General features: G+C 47.3%; 1 protein-coding gene across 1 annotated transcript; it reads left to right on the top strand.

The window, feature by feature from the left end:
* Positions 1-5,934: 5,934 nt before the first annotated feature.
* LIN28A (lin-28 homolog A) lies at positions 5,935-18,792 on the top strand (the record flags this gene model as incomplete). The annotated part of the gene is made up of 4 exons (XM_081087216.1): positions 5,935-5,965; positions 6,431-6,615; positions 16,927-17,111; positions 18,576-18,792. 4 exons carry the CDS (start codon positions 5,935-5,937, stop codon positions 18,790-18,792), a joined length of 618 nt encoding a protein of 205 aa, XP_080943342.1.
* Positions 18,793-19,106: the final 314 nt, after the last annotated feature.

Raw genomic sequence — 19,106 nt, 5'->3', positions numbered from 1 at the left:
CTCACCATTTCCCAAATTATTTCTCTATAGAAACTATTTAAAAAATGGTGAGATGTATTAATCATCCCATGGAATTAGTATTCTGAGGGACACATTGTGGGCAATAGTTTTCTTAAATACACATCATCATTTATGTGAGCAGATGGTTAGGGTTTTAACTCCAAATAACCACTCTGGACCCCACCACAGAGTTCTCAAAACACTTCATAAATGTGAGCTGGGTGTGGATGATTGCTCCAGGAGCACCTGCTATGGCTCTGACCAGCTCTTTAATTAATCAATTGATTGATTAATTAATTAAGTAATTAATATATGCATGTATGAATTTAATTATTTAATCCTCACATTCGGATATTTTTTTCATTGTGTTTTTTTGTTTGTTTGTTTGTTTGTTTTGAGAGAGAGAGAGAATGGAAGGAAGGGTGAGAGACAGAGAGAGAGAAACATCGATGCAAGAAAGACAGACACATCCACTGGTTGCCTCCCACACAGCCAGGGATCGAGCCTTCAACCAAGGTATATGACCTTGATCAGAATTGAACCTGAGAGCCTTCAGTCCACAGGCCAGCGCTCTAACCACTGAGAAAACCAGCTAGAGCCAGCTCTTTGATTTAAAAAGCCAAGGAGAGTTGCCGAAACCAGTTTGGCTCAGTGGATAGAGCGTCGGCTTGCGGACTGAAAGGTCCCAGGTTCGATTCTGGTCAAGGGCATGTACCTGGGTTGCAGGCATATCCCCAGTAGGAGATGTGCAGGAGGCAGCTGATCGATGTTTCTAACTCTCTATCTCTCTCCCTTCCTCTCTGTAAAAAAAAATCAATAAAATATATTTAAAAAAAAAAAAAAAAGCCAAGGAGTTTTTGAGAAGGTGATCTATAGAAATGGCAGACTAAATCTTTGGCCCAGGGAAGAGGAATCAAAAGCTTTACTAACCATATTGAATACATGGTTTCCCTCTATAGTCTTTTTGCTTGCACACATCTTTTCCTCATTGGTAAAACAGGGACAGCGCCAGTAATGATAACAACATAGTTGAACTGTGGAAACAATGTCAGCACATGTGTGTTCAAATCTGCCTCTGCCATGTATTAGCTGAACTATACTAAGAAAACTACATTGATTCATTAAGCTTCCTATTCCTCTCCTGTAAGGTGAGAATATTAATACCTATCACTCAGAGTTATTGACAGCCTTGAATGTGATCAGAAAAGTGCCTGTATTCTTGATAAATAGTTGCTATTATTATTACTTACAGAACATAAGCTTCACAAAGGTGGAATTTGTGTTTGTATTTTTTAAAATGTTTTTTAATTGATTTTTTTTTTTTTAGAGAGAGAGAGAGAGAGAGAGAGGAAGGAAAAGGAGTAGAGAGATAGAAACATCCAAGAGAGAAAAATATCATCAATCGGCTGTCTTCCACTCACTCCCTATTGAGGATCAAGCCCATAGCCCGGACATGTGCCCTGACTGGGAATCAAACCAGTGATCTGTTGATTCATGGGTTGATGCTTAACCACTGAGCCACACCAGCTGGGCTGTATTGTTGTTGTTTTTTTAATTAAATCTTTATTGTTCAGATTATTATAGTTGTTCCTTTTTTTCCCCCCCATAGTTCCCCTCCACCCGGTTCCCACCCCACCCTCTGCCCTTACCCCCCACACATACTGTCCTCGGGATGTATTGTTTTTTGATGTATTCCCAACGTTTAGAACATTGTCTGCCACAGAGAAAGTGCTCAATGAGTTGAGTGAGTAATTATTATTACTAAGACCTCTTTTTTTTTAAAAATATATTTTATTGATTTTTTTACAGAGAGGAAGGGAGAGAGAGATACAGAGTTAGAAACATCGATGGGAGAGAAACATCGATCAGCCGCCTCCTGCACACTCCTACTGGGGATGTGCTCGCAACCCAGGTACATGCCCTTGACCGGAATCGAACCCGGGACCTCCCAGTCCGCAGGCCGATGCTCTATCCACTGAGCCAAACCGGTTTCGGCAACTAAGACCTCTTTTATCTCTTTCTTTTATGAAGGTATAAACCTACACAAGAGGAACTTGGCCAAGTACTTTAAGAGGAGATATTCTTTGTGTTGATATTAGACACCTTTTCTTGTCTAAAAAGTGTCCCCCCTCCCTTACCTAGATATTACCTAGAAAAAAATACACAAGAACTTGCAATGCTAAACTATATCAGGTCTTGTCTTCTTAAATAAACTGTAACTTCTTGGAAGGCAGAGAATGTTTCTTCTTTACTTATTTGGGGGTAAATTTTTGACATTATGCTACTTAACACATATTATTTATCTGATTCCTCCACCAAACTTGTGAGATCACACAATGGCTGGATAACAGTGGGTTCTTAACAAGTTTTCACTGAGACAGGGACCCAAGAGAGGCAGAAGGTTTGGTCAGGAGTTCTCATCTCCCACATGGAAACAATCCATTGGGGATAAAGAATCAATTGTGTTGGGAACCATGTCTTCCTTCCTGAAGAATTCTCTGCCTCTACATATGCAATTTATGAGGTCCTGACCCCCTGCTGGGTTTGTATTGTTCAGACTCATGAGAAGCAGCCTAAGAAAAAAATAAGTATTATGACTATTGTAATAATGTTTATTATTTCAATTAAAGCCTATTCAGGAAACACTTCTTGGGTACCTTCTGTGGGCCAGGCACTGTACTAGGTACCAGTAAAGATGTGGGAGATGATGCAGAAAGACATAACACATGCATGGTCCCAGTCCTCAGGGAACAAATGATCCAGCAGGTCCTAGATCATAGAGACAAGTATGTGCACAACAGCTATAATAATAGTAATTATTTACATTATTAAGGTGTAAATGAGCATCAACCAATGAATCAGGGGGTTTCAGGTTTGGTCTTGGGTGTGAGACTTGCGGGAGGCAACTGACCAATGGTTCTCTCTCATCATTGATGTCTCTATCTCTCTCTCCCTCCCTCTCTAAAATCAATAAAAACTATTTTAAAAGATGTAACTATATGTCAAGCACTATTTTAAAAGCTTTATCCACAAGATCTATTTTTTTAAAAAATTGATTTTTAAAGAGAGAGGAAAGGAGAGGGATAGAGATCAGCTGCCTCCTATGTGCCTCCTACCGGGGGTTGAGCCCAAAACCTAGGCATATGCCCTGATCTGGAATTAACCGGTGACCTCTTGGTTCCTGGGTTGATGCTCAACCACTGAGCCACACCAGCTGGGCTACACAATCTATCTTTATCCTTATAGTAATTCTGAGAGTAAAATATTTTATTATCCCCATTGGACAGAGGAGTAAATGGAGGCATGTAGAAGTCAAGGAAGTTACTCCATGTCACAGAGCTGTAAATAGTAAAGCTGATCACTAACATGGGCAAGATGACTTCAATGCCTGTGCTCCTATGAAAAGTGCTAATAGTTAGGGAAATAACTTGAAAACAGGATTAGTTTTTTATATTCTAGTTTACTTTGAATCAGAAAATATCGCCTCTTTCCTCACCCTCATGGCCATGTTCAAAGTTATACCCATTTTTCTGGAGGGGAGCTTGAGATACCTGTACTGCCCTCATGGGATCATGTATTGATGGAAATGTCCTCTTTAGCATTCAGGAGAAACCCTTCATTCGTCTCAAGTCTATCAGAGTCACAGGGGGTGGGGTGGGGTGGGGGATGAGAAGAATCAGGTTTTCTGGGAAGGATTTGGAGGTGGAGACCCAAGAAGGCATTCTCAAAGCTGGGAGCCAGCAGAGCGAGGCTTACTTCAGCACCGTGGACAGAGCTCCCGGGGTCTTCAGGACCCTGGACAGAGAAACTAGTGGCGACTGCCGGGAGAACGCATCTCACGTGAGAGCGGATCAAGGGAAACCAGAACACGAAACTCCCTACTCTCAGAGTCTCTTTTCTTCAGCCACTCTTCAGTTACCCGACCTCAATCACTCCTGAATTTTAGGAACAGAGGTACAGGGAGTGAACATATTTTTTAAGGGCGCTAGTAACCGGAGGAGACAAGACTGTTAGGTGGGGAGGAGTAAGTAAATAGAAAAGACTGGCTGATGTTCTCAGAAAACTCTTGCAAGATCTCAATTAGGATTCTCAGCTGAGAGCGGGGGGTTAATGGTCTGTATTTTTTAGGCTGAATAACAAAGGGCCACCGTTGTTGTTTTTGTCACCCAATCCTTCCCCCATCTCTTACACTCGAGTTTTATCTCTTGGGCAGCACCCCATGTAGGAAAGAGAAATAATCTGTCCACGGCCCCTTGCTCTCCTCGCCACCTACCCCTTCCCTACCACCACTCATCTCCTTTCTCTTTCCCAAATGCATTCGTGCGCGCGAGCACAAGGGCGCAGGGTGAAAAGCAGTTGAGTGTTTGCACACTTGGTGGAGAAAATTGAATTCAGAGCAAGCGGAAGCCCCCGAAAGCAGGCTCTGTCCCTTTAAATGGGTTGCAGCAGTGGGGGAGGGGAACTGGCCGGAGCTGGCATTGTCCAGTTTGAACTGAGCACCGGAAGTGAAGGGGCAGGGCCAGGGCCGTGCACTGAGCCCCGGGCCATTGTCCATCTCCGACCAGGGCAATAGCCACCCCCTTGGCCAAGCCGCTTTATCTCCTACAAGGGGAGGCTGCTTCTTAAAACCAGGAGAGCCCCAACTCTAGTTTTCCCACCAACCCCACGGTGGGGAGGGAGCACGCTTTAGGGTGGGACTGAAACGCGGATGGTCTGGGAGCCTGAGTGTCCGGAGGCTGGAGGAAATGCCTGGACCCACGTACCCACCTAGTTCCTCTCCGAGCAACTGCTAGGGAGAGGATGGGGATGGGGGGAGCACGCGGGCCGCTGGTGGAGAGAGGAACGCGCTTCAAGCCTCTTTGGGTTCCTCCTCCTGCTCTGTCAGAAAGCTCCACGTTGGGTCAACTTTAGACACAGATTTGGAAGGGAAGAAGCAAGGATTCTTTACACAGAATCAATTAGGAGCGCTCTGAGACACTCAGAAAAACTCAGTCGGTAACTCAGGGAAGCAGAGACACTCAGAGACGAACAGACTTTGAGAGGCAGCGCCTTGGTCTGGACTGGAGATCAGTTCTTCGGGGTCTCCAGTCTTCCCCGCCCCCCATTCCCTGCCCCCCCCCCCTCCCCGGCTTCCCCATCCCAGGCTTCCTAGTATCGTGAACTCCAGGTCTATCTAAGCACACAGGGGTGGGGGGTGAGAGCGGGTCAGCGCCGAGCAGCCGGGTCAGCTCCGAGGCCCGAAGGGGAAGGGAGGGGGAGGGGCGCTGGAGGGCTGGGGGAGGGGGAGGGCTCATCCATTTCTCCCTTGACAGGTGGTTTGTGTCTCTGATTGGCCAGCGCTGCCAGGCTCACACCTCCCTCCCCCAACTCTCTGGAATGTATAATTATCTGCGCGGGGGGTGGGGGTGGTGTGTGAGTGTGTGTGGGAGCAGTCACATGGTTTTAAAACTACCCCCACATACACACACAGGCACACACACACACACACAGTACCCTCACCTGTATGCTGCTTTGGGGACCCCCACCCCAATGAGTCCTTAAAGTGAAGGATTTCAAATTCCGCGTACTCAATACTTGTAGGGCTGACGGCCCCTATTTCCAGATGTGTGTGGGCAGGGGGTGTCAAACCTCCAGGTTCTGAGAAGGGACACCCCAGAGGTGTCAGAGGACGCAGAGTGGGGGAGGGCAGGAGCTGGAGTCGGAGGGAGAGGGAGGGGAAAGACGAGGGAGGAGAGGGGAGGGGGCTGCCCGCGGGGGGTTGGGTCATTGTCTTTTAGAATTTGGGAGCCTTTGAAAAGCCGTGGGCCCTCCCACCGCTATTGTGCTGGGGAAGATGTAGCAGCCTCTTCTCAGAGCCACCCCTTTGCCTCCGGACTTCTCTGGGGCCAGCAGCCGCCCGACCTGGGGCCCGGGCCGCGGGCCTAGCCGACTACCATGGGCTCCGTGTCAAACCAGCAGTTTGCAGGTTCGAGCTTGGTACTTAACTGGGGTCACCCTAGGCTGCTGGGGCGCCCAGCAACCACGTAAAAGGGAAAGGGGAAAGTGTCCTCCGGGCTGGCCGAAGGACCCCAAGTCTGTGCGGCCTCCTGCTTCAGGGGGCCATCCCTGGAGCAAAGAGCGCTGGTGTCCCCGAGGCGTGCACACACAGGCTGCGGGGGCAGCGGGAGAGGAGGGGAGGGGCCTGTCCGGCGGTCTGTCCCGGGCAACGTGTTGTGGGAAAAGGAACAAAACTTTCGGGGCACCGCTGGCCACCGTGTAAGCTTGGGGAGCGCGGGAGGCAGCCGGGACAGGTTTTTAACCGCCGGCTGCTTGGTAGCTGCAGCCTCCGGGGTGTGCACCCACGGGCTGGACCGTCCGGGGTCCCAGCCGGGACTCTGAGAGGGTCCTCCAGCCCCGTGGCCCCCCAGCTGAGCGCCCTCCCCGTTTCCAGGTGGCTGCGCCAAGGCGCCAGAGGAGGCGCGGGAGGACGCTGCCGGGGCGGCGGAGGAGCCGCAGCTGCTGCACGGAGCCGGCATCTGTAAGTGGTTCAACGTGCGCATGGGGTTCGGCTTCCTGTCCATGACCGCCCGCGCGGGGGTCGCGCTCGACCCACCCGTGGATGTCTTTGTGCACCAGGTGAGACCGGTTCTGGTAACTTTAGCGGGAAGGGGGTGTGGGCGCGCATATTCAGGGGTGGGCGGCCACGCGGGGCCACTGGGCTGAGAGAGCTCCAGGACCCTCATTGTGCGTCCCCATCTGCGCGGTAGAGCCCCGGACCTGAGTCCTGGTAACTCCTACAGGACGAGAGCGAGCGGCGAGCCATTATCAGCACCTCCCACCCCCTTCCGGGAGCCCTTCTGGCTCACCACGTGTTTGTTACCTCTTTCCCCTGGGAAGGAGGCAGGGGCAAGGAGGTGACCCCATGTGGCAGAAACTAAGGTTGTATTGTGCTTGCCGGTGGGGGGAGGGCGAGCAGGCCGGCCAAGGAAGCACATGCCCGGCCATAGCGGGGCCCTCAGCGCCCAGCGCTTTTCACTAACTTGTGAGTGGAGCTCCCCGCGGGGAGAGGGAAGGAAACCTCTCTGGGATCCAAGCGGGGGTAAAGCTACGAAGTCCGTCCGATCTCCTAAAACTCAATCCCTGCGGCCTAGGTGCGTTTGTCAGATCCTTAAAGGGTCTATCTGGGGGCTTGAAAGCTTGTCCAAACGACCAGTCTCGCATACAGTTCACCAAGCGGGTTTTTTTGCTGTCCAGTTCCTACCAGAAAGGGAAGCTTAAGGAGCCCAGGCCTTAGATTCCTGAGCCAGGCTGGGAGGGAGTTAGGTCGCAACCCCAAGTTCTCAGTTAAAGCAAAGCAGCACGGTGGGGGTGAAATTCAGGGTCGCAGGGCATGGGGTGGAGGGAGGCCAGCCTCTGGACCTATTCTCAGCTTGTCATTTATGGCCCCAGACAGCCATTCATGCTGTCCGAACATTTCCAGCCTCAAACAAGTTGCCAGGGACTTCAGGATTCCTCCTTCCTGGCCTCCCTCTCACCTCTTCCTAAATACCTTCCGGTGGTCCTGGGGCACCAGCTCCCCATAACGTGGAGAGGAAGTTGCTGCCTGTGTCCCTTTCACTTTTGGAGGTTTAGGGTTGGGCCTGAGAAAAAGAAATTTGCTAACCCCAGGCCAAGTAGGTTGGCACTGAGGCCGGGCAGGGAGGGGTTACTTGGGGAAGGTTGGCTTTAGGAGCCATGGGGGAGGGGAAAGGAGGATGTGGGGATTAAGGGTTGGAGCCTGAGGGATGGTATTCTGGAGGGGGAGGGGTGGAGAAGGGAGATGCTGGATGGACTGGTTGGAAGTCCTCATCGAGGATGTAGAGTGAGAGCAACAAGGGAGATAGAGGATGCAAGGAGATGGGGACCTGCCAGTTAATGCTGGTGACTTGGGGTCACTGGACTGCTTGAACATCACTAGACAACTAGTTCTAGTTAGTGACATGGCCACCTTTCCTGTCTCATTTACATATGTGTTTGATAACCACAGGAAGTAATTGTGGGAGAAAGAAGGGAATTGGCCTCTTTAGATCTATTAAATCACTTTATTACAGGAACCAGCTTTGAATGGCCCTCCTCAGCAGGGTGCCAGCCCCCCCACTGCCATTTATCGGATCACAAAGAGATTATAATCCTTCCTGGTCTGGAGATGGACTAGATAGCTGCCCCAACTTTGGGAGTCTTGGAGGAAGAGTCAGAACCAACATTTTCTTGCTTTCATTCCTAAGGCTGCTAAATAGGGAGGGGTTTAGGGGAATGTAACCCCATCAAGAAACTTTCCTCTACCCTCAAGGTTCTTTTGGCTGTTCGAATCCAGTAGACATTAGACAGATTAGTAAGAGAGAATAACTGAATTTAATATATATGTTTGGGAACCCCACATATAGGAGAGTCAGAGACCCCACATGCACATTATAAAAATATAAAGGGAACATGGGTGTGTAAGACATTCTGAGCTAGGGATGGGGTACGGTGCCCTGGGGGCTTCAAAGGGTTATTGCAGTGCAATAAGAGCAGATGTTTAGTAAACAGAAGTTTGTCCTGCTCTGTAGATAGGTCAATGAGGTCATCTCTGATAAACTCTTACTATGGACAGGGCCCCTAATTCAAGTTCTTATAGGTGGGGGCAGAAGTCTCTCTTGAAAACAATCCACATACCACAGAGGCACATCTTGGTGTGACTAGTTCTGAACTCCCACAGTGATAATCAAAGCCCGGGGAAGATTTTCCTGAGCAAATGGATCTATGCCTCAAGGCACTTAACCTTAGGATCGAAAGCAACTGGGAATATTAGATGGCATAGAGCAGGAACCTTCAGGTTTGGGGAGTGGCGCCCACACCATCCGTTTCAGATGGGTTAGCCCGGAGATGATCTGGACTTCAGAGTTTTGGAAGGACATTGTATAGTTGAATAAGTTATCTGGAGGGAGTTGAGCTGGGATAAGGAATCAAGAATTTATGACCAACAGTCATGGGACAGTGACTGAGCCTTACTTGATAGGTCTTGATGGCACACTGCCTGGGCTTGCATTAATCCTCAAACCCTGTCGTAGCAGTAAGTTAAACTAAGATTTCAGTCCCTGCACTTGAGAAATTTGAATTATTTTTTTTTTTTTTTGGAAATCTAGTAGAGAGGAATCAAGTCGTTGTAGGATGATCCCTAAATATTGTCCTGGGGGAGGAAAGTGTTCCCAAAGTGGAGGAAGGAAGGATAAGACATTTCTCTTTAAGAAGAAAACCACCCCTTCTTTGGCTGCTGCTGCTGGGTGCCCTGGAGCTGGGGTACAGGTGGTGAGAAGGATATAATTGTTCTAAGGAAACATCTGCCAGGGGAGGCGGTCTGGGAGCCCTTTTTTAAGGAGAGAGGAAGGGGGAAAAGCAATTTAACATTTTCTTTTCCCTTTCCAAGTGGGCCTATTTAGTGCCTAACCACTACTGTTCTTATGCTCCCTCTCACTTTACGCCCCCCAGGTATGAATGAGTGAGAAACAAAATCAGCCTTAGCCTTTAAAAAAATAAAGCAGCCCTAGGTATTTGGATCTGGAATTCTGCCTCCTGCACATGCCCCAACTGGGGGTCGAACCCACCACCTTTTGGTGTAAGGGATGATGCTCCAACCAACTGAGCCACACCGGCCAGGGCCCAAATATTTAAGAAGTAGCTTTCTGGCTAAAGGGCTCTATTAGAAGACTTGAAGGCAAAAGAAGAGCCCTAATTTGACCTAGGGACTGAGTTTGGGTTGGGGGTGGGGGTAGTATGTGTGTAAAGAGATTTTTCACCTGGTTTATAACATTTCTGGTGCCTCTGATTACTCACCTCATATCTGGGTCAGTGATGTACTTGTCTTATCCCCTCGCCTAACCTGTAAGCTCTTCAAAGAGAGGGACCAGCTAGCTGTCTAGCTCACAGTTGGTAGGCAGAAGGAATGAATGCGAAGAAGCATGGGACTCCTGAGGAATCTGATACACAAACAGTTTGGGGGCCTTGTCAGCAGAAGCCTTCCTCAGGAGCAAAAGCCTGGAAATGGGGAGGGAGTGTTCACTGTTGGCTGCTCTCTGGTTGGCGGTCATTCATTAGTTATTTCCATCTTAATAGGGTAAAACATTAAGAAAGAATGAATCACTTTGACTTTCAAGGAAGTCGGTAGAGAAGTACCTGGGTTACTTGGATCCTTTTCTTTCTGAGGAGACATGCTTACTACACAATGTCCCCAGTAAAGGCTCAACCACCATCCTGAGCAAAGCTTCCACTATGACAAATTTAGAACTTGTATTTGGTGACATTACTACTTGCCCTGTATGTCATTTTCAGTGACTTCCTCCAGGGCAGATAGATTCTGGAACATTCTTAATCAAAGCATAACGCCCATCCTTCTGGAATTCCCATCCTTCTGGGTTAAATTTGGGGGTGGGGTGGAGGGAAAACCTCTACCCCTCCTTCCTGTGGGCATGAATGGTAATTGCTTAATTACTATGTGTTAAGTCTTGGGAGGTCAAAGAAGGTGGTGGAGGAGGAAGAGAAAGCTTTAAAGAATAGTACATAATTAATACAGACTAATTTTAAATGATCTCAGCTTGGAGTTAGTGTAATTTAGATAGGAATCCGAAATCCAAGTTAATGGCTTTTTGTAAGTGGCACAGGAGCAGGGTTACTGGCTTAAAACTCCAAGATTCTCTCTTCGATGCTCTGAGTGGGAGGATGGGGGCAGGGTGAGGAGTAAGCACCCCGCCCAATCGGGACTCACCCTGGACAGGTCCTCATCTGAGTTCAGTCTCCTTGAAACTCCGTTTTCCTGAGGACAGAAGAGATGTGCACCCAAAGTTGCTGGGAAGAGAAATCTAGGCGAACACTTGTGTTCACAGGCAACTCCTTCCTGCTGTTGGTCTCCCTCTGGCTGCCTTTGTACCAATGGGCTGATGAGCAGCACCATCTGGTGGAGAACTCCAGGCAGGAGCTGTGGTCCTGGCTACTATGTCTGAGCAGAAGTGATGTGTGTGTGTGTGTGTGTGTGTGTGTGTGTGTGTGTGTGTGTGTGGTGGGGGGGCGGTTCTGGACAGATCTTTTCTCATCCTCCCTAACAAACTAGAGAACCAGTTGGTTTGTTCTAGCCCCACCAAACCCTCTACTTTCAGAAATGAAGCTCAGGTCCATTTCTGAGAACACCACAGGACTGAGTCATAAAATTGCACCTGCTTTTTACTTATTTATTTATTTTTAATACTTTATTGATTTCAGAGAGGAAGGGATAGGGAGAGAGATAGAAACATCAACGATGAGAATCATTGATCGGCTGCCTCCTGCACGCCCCGTACTGGGGATCGAGCCCGCAACCCAGGCATATGCCCTGACTGGGAATCAAACCTGGGACCCTTCAGTCTGTAGGCCGACGCTCTAGCCACTGAGCCAAACCAGCCAGGGCGCTTTATACTTTTTTAATAATATATTTTTACTTACTGATTTCAGAGAGGAAGGGAGAAGGAGAGATAGAAACATTAAGGATGAGAGAGAATCCTTGATCAACTGCCTCCTGCATGCCCCCCCACTGGGGATTGAGCCCAAAACACTGACCAGGAATCAAACCGTGGCCTCCTGGTTCATTGGTCGATGCTCAACCACTGAGTCACACAGGTCGGGCTGCTCTTTACTTTTTTTTTTTTTTTTAAATATATTTCTTTATTGATTTTAGAGAGGAAGGGAGGAGAGAGAGATAGAAACATCAATGATGAGAGAGAATCATTGATCGGCTGCCTCCTGCACACCCCCCACTGGCATGTGCCCTTGGCTGGAATCGAACCCGGGACCCATCGGTCCGCAGGCTGACGCTCTATCCACTGAGCCAAGCCGGCCAGGGCTGCTCTTTACTTTTTAAACCTGGCTATTAGAAAGTTTTAACATGTGTATGTGACTTGCATTATAGTGCATAGCGCTAGGTCTAGAGTCAGGCTAGTTGCAGTCAGTCCAGCTGTGCCCCTCACTATGAATTTGGGCAAGGTGCTTAACCCCTCTGCCTTCATGATGTCAGCTGTTCAATGGGGATCATAGTAAGACCTAACTCACAGGCTTGGCGTGAGTAACATGTGCTACAACATGTAAAGTGCTTAAAACACTGCTTAGTAAATATTAGTAATTTTGGATAGTAGCAAATTACGTTTATTACACAAATGTGTGTGTGCACTGCTGGGCACCTAGATAGTCTTGAGCTGGAATATGCTGTGGGTGTTACGAAAAGCTGGGAACCCCAGCTTTGATTCCTGTGATCAAAGATAGTATCCTTAAATCCTGGCTCTGCCACTGAGGGAGAAAGGAGTGGCGTGCCCTAGCTGGTTTGGCTCCGTGTATAGCGTGTCAGCCTCAGACTAAAGGGTCCTGGGTTTGATTCCGGTCCAAGGGCACGTGTCCTGGCTAGCAGGCTCAATGCCCCACAGGATACCCCAGTGTGAGGCGCACAGGAGGCAGCTATCAATGATTCTCTCATCATTGATGTTTCTATCTCTCCCTCCCTCTCTGAAATCAATTTAAAAAAACCATTTTTTTTTAATTTAAAAAATTAATAAAAATAAGAAAGGAATGGTGTGACAAAAAGAGGGCTATGTTAGAGCTGGCAGGAACCTCGTTAAATTGGGAAAGGAAGATTGGAGACCTGCCCCTCCCCCCGCCCCCCATCACTTATAAAATAATTTATCTGAATAAGTAACTCTAATTGTGGTTCCTGTGTAAAGGATTTGACTGAAGGCACTGAATGGGAGGGGAAGGGAGGAGAGGGGAGAGAAAGAAGTCAGATCCTGTTTATTTCCATCCCGGGAAGTGTGGGGTGGCAGGTTGGAGGGAAGGAAAGATGGCTGCTGGTGGTGACTTTGGCAGACCCAGCAAGATTGACTGGGGAAGATAGGTATCTCTACATGCATTTCTCACACAGTGACCATAACCCCTACATGAAGGAGGAAGGAAGGAACGATGAATGTGGTGGGTGGGGCTCGTGGGGGTCGGGGTGGGGGTGATGTGTGGAATCTGCAGCCTCTGGAACTCCAGGAATCTGACCATCAGAACCAACCAGTGTCAACTCTTTGTTTCCTGGGGCTGGGCTCTATTGGGGGAGCTCCAGCCTTGCCCCTCCCCCCAAGCCTTTTCTCTTTTTTGGAGGGGTTGGGGAGAGAGGCAGGCCCTGCTTTGTGTGTGGTTGGGGGCGGGGAGGGGGTGGTGGCAAGAATTTCTGGCTCCTTTCTGATGCAGGCCCTGTGAGGCTGGCTCAGTGGGGCTGCATGCTGGTTACCTATCTGATAAGAGAGGAATTCAAAGTATGTGTTTTAGGAAGGGGCAGAGGGGGCAGGGAGCCACCCCTGGAGACCTCCAGTCCAAGACCGGTTATGGTGAGATGCCTGCAGGGTTTTTTTTGTTGTTGCTGTTTTCAACTATTTCAAAGTCTTAAATAGACCTCAGAGCCTCCAGTGATGGAGTGGGTGACCTGAGAGGACCAGTCAATTTCATATAGTCCCCATTTATGTTCTCTCCTTAAGCCTATGAGGCACAGATAAGGAGAGTTGTCCTCAGTAAATTGAGCTCAGAGGAGATAGTTTTCTGGATTTCCACTGCTAGTTAGTGATAAAAACCCAGAGTTAAAATTCCCAGTCTCGTGACACTCGATTCCCACTGTTACCCTACCCTGATCCAGTTTGAAGAGGTTGATAATAATTGCTACTCAGTGGAGATTTATGTGTTAAATAATCCTCATGCATAGAACCTCACGGCACTACCATAAAATTAGTATTTACTTCCATTTTGTAGGTTAGAAAGGAGGAAACAGGGCCTCAGACTCCAAACATGTTTTTTTTTTTGTTTGTTTGTTTTTTAAAATATATTTTATTGATTTTTTACAGAGAGGAAGGGGGAGAGAGAGAGAAACATCGATGAGAGAGAAACATCGATCAGCTGCCTCCCGCACATCTCCCACTGGGGATGTGCTCGCGACCCAGGCACATGCCCCTGAGCTGAATCGAACCTGGGACCTTTCTGTCCGAAGGCCGACGCTCTATCCACCGAGCCAAACCGGTTAGGGCCAAACATGTTCTTAATCACTTATCTGCTGAATCACAGCCGGAGCTGGGGGTGTATCAGCCTAGGAGAAGCTGGTAATGCCTGGGCCAAGAATGCTCTTGGTTCAACTCCTCCAGTACCTCCTGATTCACTCTGGCTTGTCCCAGCTCAAAAGACAAGTCAAATCTAACTTCAAATTCAGGGTAGTCACTGTGCAACGGTAGAGCCTTCTAGCAGATGCCAAGGATCTGAGGCCCAGAGGTGAATGGTTGACCACGGACACTCTGCCAGATATTGGTAGAAGCAGCATTTCATGAACCAGGATGTGTCTGGGGCCTGAGCCTGTGCTCTTAAGCAAGAATTCCTCTCTTATCAGATAGGTACTTCTAAATTACTTCAATGGAAGTTTCGTCTTAAGCAATATCATGTAGATTAAAACAAAAACGTGAGTAACTGATGACTGGGGATCCCATCTGACTAAAGAGCATGTTTCACCTGAGACCCAGTTTGAAATAGTCTACCCCCACCACCAACAGCATAAAACACGACTCGTGCTACTTAATCATGTTCCCTCCAGCCCCAGGACAAGGTGCACAGTGATTCCTTTTGCTTCTCTGAACCTTGCTTTCTATGATGATTACACCTTGTTGACATTTGTCAGTGTAAATGGAAGAAGGTGTAATGAAGTCCCTTCTGGGGAGGGTCTGGGAGGGATGTCACCTCCAGTAACGTGTTGTTGTTAAGCAGGAAGTGGCAAGGTGGAATGGGCTGTGAGCTTCTAATCAGGAGCCCTAGGTTCTTCTGACACCGGTGTTGCCACTCAACTAGCTGTGGGAATAACTCCCACTTTCTTTCTTTCTTTTTTTTTTTTTTGAAGGCTGCTAGGTTCTTTGCATGTATCAATATTTTTAAATTCAGTATCTTAATGGGATTGCTCCATACGTTATTCTAAATCAATTTTCCTTTTAAAAATATTTGGTCTGCCATAACTGGTTTGGCTCAGTGGATAGAGCGTCGGCCTTTGGACTGAAGGGTCCCAGGTTCGATTCCGGTCAAGGGCATGTACCTTGGTTGCCGGCACATCCCCAGTGGGGGGTGTGCAGGAGGCAGCTGATCAATGTTTCTCTCTCATCGATGTTTCTAACTCTCTATCTCTCTCCCTTCCTCTCTGTAAAAAAAGAAAAAAAAATATTTGGTCATTTTTCCAAGTCAAATAATTAAAATCTACTTCTTGTTCATTAATCCAAAAATGTGTGAGGCATTATTTATGTGCAAAATGCAGCAATGAACAAGACAGGGACTTGCTGAAACCGGTTTGGCTCAGTGGATAGAGCGTCAGCCTGCGGACTGAAAGGTCCCGGGTTCGATTCCGGTCAAGGGCATGTACCTGGGTTGCGGGCATATCCCCAGTGGGAGATGTGCAGGAGGCAGCTGATCGATGTTTCTCTCTCATCGATGTTTCTAACTCTCTATCTCTCTCCCTTCCTCTCTGTAAAAAATCAATAAAATATATTAAAAAAAGAAAGAAAGAAAGAAAAAAAGACAGGGACTCGAAATTCTTTTTTTTTTTTTTAATATATTTTATTGATTTTTCACAGAGAGGAAGGGAGAAAGATAGAGAGTTAGAAACATCGATGAGAGAGAAACATCGATCAGCTGCCTCCTGCACACCCCGTACTGGGGATGTGCCCGCAACCCAGGTACATGCCCTTGACCGGAATCGAACCCGGGACCCTTCAGTCCGCAGGCTGACGCTCTATCCGCTGAGCCAAACCGGTTTTGGCGACTTGACATTCTTTTAAATGGCTGCATGGTTGGGTTTTTTGTTTTCCCAATTTTTTGTTTTGTTTTGTTAATCCTCACCTGAGGATAATTTTTCCATTGATTTTTAGTGAGAGGCACCCAAAGGGAAGGGAGGCAGGGAGAGATAGACAGAAAGAGAGAGAGGGAGGAAGGAAGGGAGTAAAAAGAAAGGAAGAAAGAGAAACATCATTTGGTTGCCTCCTGCATGCCCCCCCCCTCCCCCGGCCCCAGGGCTGGGGATCAAACCTGTAGCCCAGGTGCTCGCTGTTGACCTTGACCAGGAATCAAGCCCACCACTCTTCAGTACTGACATTCTAACCACTGAGCTCACCGGCCAGGGTGTTGTGTTTTTCAAACCAATTAAATTGTCATGCTGTCCTTCAAATTGCCTAGTTATATTCTGTTCTGTGGGTTTTTTTTCTGATTTTTAGTAGCTTTTTGTAGTTTTATCTGTCTTGATTTTATAGTTTTGGTCCCTTTTTTTAGCATTTTGATATTTAAGTTCTGGAATGTATTTTGTATGCATATGATATAAAGGGTAGAATTCTGGCTTCATTTCCAAATAGAGAGCTAATGTTCTCAACAGCATTATTAAATTGTTTTTCTCATCTATTGATTGCCCCCCATATGCTTGGTTCTCCTAGTGGTCTTTCCCTTATAATCTTCTGATCCATCTGTTTGGGTCATACTGTCTGTTTCTTTCAACTTTTAGTTATTTGATATAATTTCAAACTTGGAAAGAGGTTGCAAGAATACTAAAAATTTCCATATAAGCTTTATTTTATGGTTTTTATACTTGTTGATTTCTTAAATGCTATGTTTACATTTTTTTCCTTAGAAATTAAAATGAGAATAGCCATATAAAATGTAATGGCATCTGTTTATATAACAATTGTTCTTTGTTAATGTTATGTAGATTTCTTGTTCTTAATTGTGTTGACTCTCTTTCTTTACTGATAAAATGGGAGTGTTATCACACTGATTCCTGCATTAATAGGGATTACATGTATATTACTGTTGAGGGTGTGTGTAATGATGGAGACTAACATTAAAATCTACCGTGTTCCCCTTCCGCAGAGTAAACTGCACATGGAGGGCTTCCGGAGCCTAAAGGAGGGTGAGGCAGTGGAGTTCACCTTTAAGAAGTCCGCCAAGGGCCTGGAATCTATCCGAGTCACTGGCCCTGGTGGGGTATTCTGTATTGGGAGTGAGAGGCGGCCAAAAGGGAAGAACATGCAGAAGCGCAGATCAAAGGGAGACAGGTATGGATTGGAAGGCTTGTGTGGACTGGTAGAGACATGCTAAGGATGGGGAGAGCTCTCTCGATCTTGTCTCATCTCTTGGGCCAGGTTGCCATCGACCCATAAACCAGGAGGTCACGGTGCGACCCAGTTAGGGCACATGCCTGGGTTTTGAGCTCAATCCCCAGTGCGGGGCATGCAAGAGGCAGCTGATCCATGATTCTCTTTTATCACGGGTGTTTCTATTTATCTCTCCCTTTCCCTTCCTCTCTGAATCAATAAAAATCTACTTTTAAAAATAAAATAAAATAAAATGAAGCCTATCTAGATGGTTGGGGTACCTGCTATAGATGTGGAAGATGAGAAGAGAGCAGTATGTGAGGAGAGCATTTGAGAAGTAATTTTGCTCTGTGAGCTCTAGCCTCAATTACTAAGTGGGAATAGTGATATTAGCCTCACACGATTATTTTAGAACTAAAGGAGACTGATATGAAAGTGGAAGTTGTGGAGACAAGAAGATGTGTCTGTACTTGTTGCTTCTTCACCAGGTCTCCATATGACTGGTCTCTTCATCTTAGCTTTGTGCTCGAACAGATCATATAATCTGACTCCTTAGTTTTTTTAAGGGTATGTTAGAGTCTTACCTTTCGCCCAAATAGCAGTGCTTAGTTGGGGGTCTGTGGTTTCTATTCTTGGTATTTCAGTATTTTCAAGGTAACATGAACCTGAAGATCATCTAGACCAGTGGTTCTCAACTTCTTAATGCCGAGACCCTTTAATACACTTCCTCATGTTGTGGAGACCCCCAATCATAAAATTATTTTCGTTGCTACTTCATAACTGTAATTTTGCTACTGTTATGAATCGTCATGTAAATATCTGATATGAAGGATGTATTTTCATTGTTACAAATTGAACATAATTAAAGCATAGTGATTAATCACAAAGGCAATATGTAATTATGTATGCGTTTTCCAATGGTCTTAGTTGACCCCTGTGAAAGGGTCGTTCGACCCCCAAAGGAGTCGTGACCCACAGGTTGAGAACCGCTGATCTAGACAATTACAGGTTTGGAAAGGATTTCAAGATATCTAGTGAGCTCTCGCTGGTTTGGCTCAGTGGATAGAGCATTGGCCTGCAGACTGAAGGGTCCCAGGTTCGATTCTGGTCAAGGGCATGTACCTCGGTTGCAGGCTCCTCCCCGGCCCAGGCCCTGGTCTGGGCATGTGCAGGAAGCAACCAATCGATGTGTTTCTCTTACATCAATATTTCTCTCTGTCTTTCCCTCTCTCTCTTCATCTCTCTAAAAATCAATGGAAAAATATCCTCGTTGAGGATTTTTTTTAAAAAAAGGTATCTAGTCATATTTCTCCTTTTAGAAGTGGAGAAATTGGTCTCCTAAAGGGAAGAGCCAAGTGTCCTCAGAGAAAGGCTTCTGATCTCTTCTCACTTCTTTCTCAACTTTGCCATCCTGCTTTTTACCAGGTGCTACAACTGTGGAGGTCTAGACCATCACGCCAAGGAATGCAAGCTCCCACCCCAGCCCAAGAAGTGCCACTTCTGCCAAAGCATCAGCCACATGGTGGCCTCCTGTCCATTGAAGGCCCAGCAAGCTCCCAGCTCACAGGGAAAGCCAGCCTACTTTCGGGATGAAGAAGAAGAGATCCATAGCCCTGCCCTGCTCCCAGATGCCCAGAATTGAGCCACAGTGGGTGCCGGGGGCTATGTTTTTGTGATCAGAAAGTTTCAAGGAGCAGGCATCAATCGGCAGATCGGAGAAAGTGGGGACAGGGTGGGTGGGGGCAGCAGGCACTGCCATGTATCTCTGGCCAGGTTCCACAGCATCACCCCCTCTTCCCTCTTGGCAGGGGGGAAGGGGTGAAGCAAAGGAACTCCAACCGCATTCAATCCAAACGCCTGTGGATTGAATGTGAGGGCTTTGGGGGAACTCCCTCCCTACATGCTTTTTTGAGTCTCCACCCCCAGAATCTCCAGCTTTTGAAAGTGGCCTGGATA

Source organism: Myotis nattereri (assembly GCF_964212035.1).
Source record: "Myotis nattereri genome assembly, chromosome: 3".
Lineage (NCBI taxonomy): Eukaryota > Metazoa > Chordata > Mammalia > Chiroptera > Vespertilionidae > Myotis > Myotis nattereri.
This window is presented reverse-complemented; position numbering and strand designations above follow the sequence as displayed.